The sequence below is a fragment of the Gopherus evgoodei genome, chromosome 21, assembly GCF_007399415.2.
Source record: "Gopherus evgoodei ecotype Sinaloan lineage chromosome 21, rGopEvg1_v1.p, whole genome shotgun sequence".
In the NCBI taxonomy this organism is placed as follows: domain Eukaryota; kingdom Metazoa; phylum Chordata; order Testudines; family Testudinidae; genus Gopherus; species Gopherus evgoodei.
Window position 1 is genome coordinate 9300943 of NC_044342.1, and position 6796 is coordinate 9307738.

General features: G+C 42.5%; 1 protein-coding gene across 1 annotated transcript; it reads right to left on the reverse strand.

Moving 5' to 3' along the window:
- Positions 1–4773: 4773 nt before the first annotated feature.
- Positions 4774–6353, reverse strand: LOC115637996 (olfactory receptor 11G2-like). The gene is made up of 2 exons (XM_030539601.1): positions 6324–6353; positions 4774–5715 (listed from the first exon to the last, which is right to left on the reverse strand). Exons 1-2 carry the CDS (start codon positions 6351–6353, stop codon positions 4774–4776), a joined length of 972 nt encoding a protein of 323 aa, XP_030395461.1.
- Between the last annotated feature and the right edge of the window lie 443 nt (positions 6354–6796).

Below are 6796 nucleotides of genomic sequence, written 5' to 3' on the forward strand. Positions count from 1 at the left end.
TATCGCACAAATGGTACTTTAGTTTATTTTATTAAATTTTCCCTCCTGGTAATTTTGATGGTAGTTAACAATAGAGGGGGAAAAAGTGTGTGTGTGTGTGTGTGTGTGTGTGTGTGTGTTGGACAGCCAGAGAAATAACCAGATGAGGAAAACAGCTTCTTAAACAAAGCTTGTACCTTGCTAGATTAAGCTTTAGGCTTTTAGTTGTGTGTTTTCAATTTTATTTGCTTTGAATCATCTCTGCTTTTAATAGGTTTTACTGGGCATCACTTAACCTATGTCCCTTTGTTAATAAATTAGTTTTATTTTTACAATAAACTGTCTCAGTGCTCAGGTTTCAGAGTAGCAGCCATGATAGTCTCAGTGCTGTGTTTGCAGGAAGGCATATATGCACCCTAGCTAAGTTAATAACCTGTAGTGTGTTTTTTTTTCTCTTTAAAGGAGGAAACAAACTTTATTATTTCTCTGAATGTTGCAGGAGAGGGCTGGATACTTCAGGGCACATAGTTTGGGGAAAATTCAGGACTGGGAGTGTATAAAGGTCACCTTATGAGTAGCCACCAAGGCTGGTGGAGACCAGGGAATGTGACTAGGGTGTTGCTAGCAGGCTTCTGGAGTCACAGTTGCTGTCCAGGGATGCACAGACATGCAGGGCGTGACCTGAATACTTGTCTGCAGCCTGCTGTTCTGTGCACTGATCTTCCTGGGTTACTCTTCTGTTGTTTCCAAAAGCCAGTGTTAACTGCACCAATGTAGCTGGCTGATTCAGCAGACCTCAACGTTAATCATAAAGAAAGACCAAAGGCTCAATTTGGTGATGAAAGGTCAACCAGGGTTACTGTCAACAAAGCACAATATCAGTAACTCGCATACCAAGCTATAGGTTCACTAGTACATGTTTGCTCATCACATAGTTTTGTCCCCATGGCCAATACAATGTTGCCCTTCCTACAACTCTAGTTCCAATGAGGAAAGGGTGCAATCTGGGAACCATGAGGATTTTTTGTATACACAGGGGATGCAGGATGGAAACTGTGTTCTATCACCTCTGTGCACACTTTGTGTCTGATATAGTAAGGCCATGTACCCTGAAGTTAAGGAATATTGATAAGCCATTGTCAATTCATTTAGAACTCTTCTTTTATACATTGAGACAAACAAGTTATGTATTACACTCCAGATGTTATTCGTTATCGTACTTGCACCTTGTACCCGATAGGTTGAACAAAACATCCTCTTCCATTATCCTGTCATTCCTCCTTACATTACAGGGGGTCTGTGTTTTCCTGTAGCATCCTCCCAGGAATGTTAGTGGTTACTATTTTAGCAAGGCATTCTTTGGTTCACTACCTACTTCGATTCATATAATAGCCATGCCTTGACCTCCAGCAAGTTCTACACTGGCTGCTGGTGCCCAGAGAAGAGAATCATAACAACAGCACAATTAAGGCACCCAGGTTAACAGGGCAGGTGGTAAAACAGCTCCTCACTAGTCCGGATTGCACTCCAGGATGTAACAGATTGGTCTGCACAGAGGAAACAGAGAGCAGGGTGTGAAGAGGACAGCCTACCATGCCCAAATACAAACATAATGAGGTCACTGAAGCCCCCGTCAGTTACTCCCAGTTGCCCCTCCTTCATCCTTTGTGCAGTTTCCTGGGCAAACCTGTCACCTGACCTCCACATCTCTCTTCGTTCTCCAACTCCTTTGGCTGGCTCTTGCAGGGTGGGCCCAGGCCATCAGTTGCCAGGATACAGAGTTTCCGGCCATTGTCTGAGTCCAGAGAAATAGATGGCAGTCACACCTACCCTCTAAGGGTCTCTGCCACCATCACACAACCTTGTCCTACCCCTAGATATTTGTGCAATGCACAGAGGAAACTGAGGCACACACTGAATTCATAAAAAAAATTAAGAAAATTTCCACTTCAGCACAGACAGAGCTAAGTGCTTTGTGGCAAGAAGAGTGTAGAATTGCAGTGAAATCATTGAGCTGGGGTGCATGACTTCTGCAGAGGCAGGTAGTTGGTGTGCAATGCAGGTGTCCAGAAGAGACTGGACTGGGCACTAAAGTGTGACAAAGTGGGATGTATAAATTGCTAGTTTGCATTGGGACAGAGTGGCACATGTGAAACTCAAAGTGCAGAGCTTGTGTTGCCTAAAGCTGGTGTTTTGGGAGGGTTTACCCTGTTGGGTACAAGCCTGTCTCATGCTGTAAGAAGGTAGTAATGATTCAGTCTGGACATTTTGAATAACCCTGAATAGTGATACAGCTATGCTCTCCCTCCCTGATTTCCCCAAACCATCCCTGCACCACTACTCACACTTGCAGTGACACGGCACTGTCCTCTATACACGAGATTATTAGCAGTGGTTAACATTCATCTGCAAAAAAAAATCTGTCTCATAAAAGAGGATTTGTTGGAATCAAAATTTTTTGATTGGAAAATCACTTTTTCTGGATGGACAATCTTAATTTTTCATTAGAAAATGTCAAAATAAAATAAAGTTTTAATTTCTTTTGTATTCAGTATTTTTGTTTCTTCTACTACAAATATGAGAGAGTGCTGTATTTTTTTCACACCTTTTCACATTCTCAGCCCCCAATTCTACAGTTGAAAAAGTGGGATAAAATCCTAGAATTGTAGGATTAGAAGGCACCTTGAGAGGTTACCTAGTCCAGTCCCCTGCACTCATGACAGGACTAAATATTATCTAAAGGTCAATGACTCCTCAGTTAATGCCCCAAAACTGCTGTCAGGTCTCCTCTCTCAATGCAATATCATCTCATTCAGTGAGTGCCTGCTCCAGATGTTCTTCTTCCACTTAATGGAGGCTGTAACAATGTTTTGTCTTGTGATTATGGCAGTGGATAGGTATGTGGCCATCTATAAACCACAGCAATACTTGACTATCATGAATCAGGGTGTGTGTGGGGGGTGGGGGGCTGGTGACAAGGGCATGGCTAGGTGGATTTGCTCACTCTATTGTACAGATTGAACTGATACTCCAGTTACCATTCTGTGGTCCTAATGTCCTAGACAATTTCTATTGTGATGTCCCTCAAGTCATCAAACTGGCCCGCACCAAAACTTACTTGATCGAAATACTGATGGACTGCAATGGTGGGCTGCCCCCCATCATAGTCTTCATCATTCTACTCACTTCGTACACTGTCATCTTAGTCAAGATGAAGACACATGTCACAGAAGGAAATCTTAAGGCTTTGACCACCTGTGGAGCCCAGATCATCGTTGTGAGCTTAATTTTCATTCCAGGCATTGTTGTCTATGCTCAGCCCTTCAAGAAACTCCCCATGGGCAAGATGGTCTCAGTCCTGTACACTCTAGTCACCCCCATGCTAAACCTGATGATCTACACCCTGAGAAACACCAAGATAAAAAAGGCTATTATCATAGACTGATGAATAGAATGCTGATGCCAGAAAAAAAAAAGACATGATTTATTCTTGAAGGGTCATTGCTATTAGAAACCAGATCTCAATATGTCATACAGGAGATATATATATACTTGTCGTGTGAAAAGAGATCAAATGCTGCTCAGTCATGAAAAATTATGTTCAGAAATAAGTCAGAGCCAAGGGCCTGAATCATCAATGAGGTCTCTGAGGCCAGCTGGTGTAAATCAGCCTAGCTGCCTGAGCTTAGAAAGCAAGATCCCTAGCCAGTGTAAATGTTCATAGGTCCATTGCAGTCAATAAGCAAAATCCCCAGCTGGTTTAAATAAATGCAACTCCATTGGAGTCAATGGACCAGAATCCCAGGTGGTGTAAATCAGCAAAGTACCATAGGCTATGTGGGCCAGATCCGTAGCTAATGAAATTTGACTTCACTCCCTGAAAGTCTTCCATCAACTGAGGATCTGAGTCTGATAATTTTTGCTAAAAATCTATGAATAATTTCAAAAATAGGAAAAAAAATCAGGGAAATCAAAATCTTTTCAGGAAAATCTTTTAAAAGAAGAATATTTTATGTATCATAAGTAATTTTCTAAATACCATAATAATATTATAGAATGTTCCAAATTAGCAATATGGATATTATATTATATGGTTATTCTTTTCTCCTTATACACAGTTGTTGAATATTAGTGTTTCTCAGCTGATTAGTAAGCAGTGTGATCTAATAAAATGCATTATTTACTTTCACAGATAATTAGAGTTAATTCTTTTATACAACATTTTTAGTTCTATTTTTGTCCATAAAGTTTAAACTAGAATTCTCTTTGGTTTCCTTTTCCACTAATCCTGACATAAAAAACATAAAAATACATTTATAAACAGAACTGGTCAATCTTTTTTTTTAATAGAAATTTATTTAACAGTAGCTTTTTACCAAAAGTTGGAAATAATATTAAAAACATTTGGGGTCTAAATGTGGTGACACATTTATCCAGATAACTGTATTCAAATGTCATCAGACAAAAAGGGCAGATATACAAGCCAGCCTCCCTGCACACACACTCATTTCAGTCTACTATCTCCTACATACACACACTGAGCAGGGCATATTTCCTCCAGCAAACACATACACACACACAGACAGTTCCACCCTCTCTTCCAGTTCTCAATTGTGTTCTGAGTACATTGTCAAATGGGAATTTTTATAGTATGACCTAGAGGTAACGCAAAATGTTGGGTGTGCTCCCCTTGCTTCATTGGAGTCTGAGCCCCCAGAAGGAAAAGTCCCCATATCCCATTGTCCACTCCCCTGACCAGCCAGTCTCTGCAGATTGCGGATAGAGCAGAACCCCCTACTGCTCCCCCAGCAGGGTCCTCTTCAGAGCCTGCTTCATCTCCTTGTTCCTCAGGCTGTAGATCAGTGGGTTGAGCAGGGGGGTCCCCACTGTGTAGAAGAGAGTCACCACCTTCCCACTGGCCCCCGAGGCTGCTGGGTTGACATAGTTGACCATACCAGAGCCATAGAACAGGCCCACAACAGCCAGGTGTGAGGAGCAGGTGGAGAAGGCCTTGTGCCGCCCAGCCCCAGCTGGCAGCCTCAGCACAGCTCTGATGACTAGCCCATAGGATGACAGGATGAAGAGGATGGTGATGAAGATTATGAGGGAGCTCAGGGCATAGCAGGAATGTTCAGCCTGGGGAGCTGGGGTGCAGGAAGCAGCCAGCAATGGGGCTGGGTCACAGACAAAATGATCCAGGGTGTTAGTGCCACAGAAGGAGAGTTGGGAGATGAGGGTAACAGGCACTATGAACCACAGGAAGCCGATAAGCCAGCAGGAGGAGGCCAGCACCCAACAGCTGTGTGAGGACATGAGGACGGGGTAGCGCAGGGGGTGGCAGATGGCCAGGTACCTATCCAAGGCCATGGTAGCGAGGAAGAGGCACTCGGTAGCCCCCATGGACAAGAAGAAATAGAACTGCATAAAGCAGGCAGGGAAGGAGATGGGGAGGCCGGGGGACACCAGGTCAGAGAGCAACTTTGGCACTGTGGTTGTGACATAGGAGATCTCCAACCAGGAGAAGTTCCCCAGCAGGATGTACATGGGCAAGCGTTGGAGGCGGGAGTCCCGCAGCACGGTCCACACAATGCACAGGTTGCCTGCCAGTGTCCCAGTGTAGGCGGAGGAGAGAAGGGCACAGAGGAAAGTGCGGCTTTCCCAGTCCATGGAGGCGAAACCCAGCAGGATGAACTTGGTCATTGGGATGGTGTCATTGGCCAGATGTATCAAGGGGCCCTGGAGATGAAAGAAAACAATCAAGAGGATTCACAGGTTCTACCCAGAGCGCTGGGAGGGGAGAGGGGTCTAGTGGTTACAGTAGTAGGAACTCATACACACACAATCATAACCACTTTCTCTCTCTCTCCTGCATATCATATTTCAAATTTTGCCTGGGATCTGACACTGAAGCTGGGTTTATTCTGCCTTTGGAAACCCTCCGCACTGGATAAAGATCCTGCACTGAGGTATTGAGCCAGCTGTCCTGCCTGGCCAATGGACTCTTGCTCCTGATTCCGTAGCTTAATCAGCTCCTATGGACCTGTCTAGGATCACAAACCCCATTTGTGCTGGTCAAAACAGTGGATGATGTCACAGAAGCAGAATGAGCTGATTTAATGTCCCTTCCTCCCTATTCTTCAAGACTAACATGGAATTGACTGGGCTGGGTCTGCACATTTGGGCACCTAAATCCACTTGAGTGTCTGGCCCTAAATCGCTTTGGTAAATGGGATTGGAATCCTAAACCAGTGAAGCACCTTGGGCAAATGTACCCCAAACTTTCTCCTCATCTAGCTAATGAGTGGCACAGAACTGAATCGAGAGGACCTTTAAAAATTCCTTACCTTGAGTTTGGACAGCTCCAAGGATGACATTAATCATGGATTGGCCCAAAAGGCTCTGCTGAAGGAAAATCTAGATCAAATATATAAAAATCTATATGAAAGTATCAATATGATTAAACTCTACAAATTATTGTTGTCCTTGAAATGAATGTATAGAGTCAAATGAGAATTATATTATTTATGGTTTATATTAGTGTTTATTTTAAAAAATGTCTCTGCCCCAAGCATTTTACACATTATATTTTCCAAAATATATTATACTGGTAAATTAAGAGTTACAGTATATATTAATTTTGAGATTCAGACTGCAAAATTAAAAAACAGCATTCTATATTAATTTAAAAATTTGTTTAAAATGAAAAGTATTCAGAATTTTGATTAAAAATAAATAACTACCTAAGATTTCAATTCCTATATTTAAAATAATTTTATAAAAATATATGTTATCAATTTCTACTTTCCATTTAAATAAC

Coding starts and splice junctions, on each gene's coding strand:
- LOC115637996 (XM_030539601.1), bottom strand. CDS start 6,353: ATGTCATCCTTGGAGCTGTCCAAACTCAAG. Junction 5,716..6,323: donor TGGAGCTGTCCAAACTCAAG/GTAAGGAATTTT, acceptor TTTCATCTCCAG/GGCCCCTTGATACATCTGGC.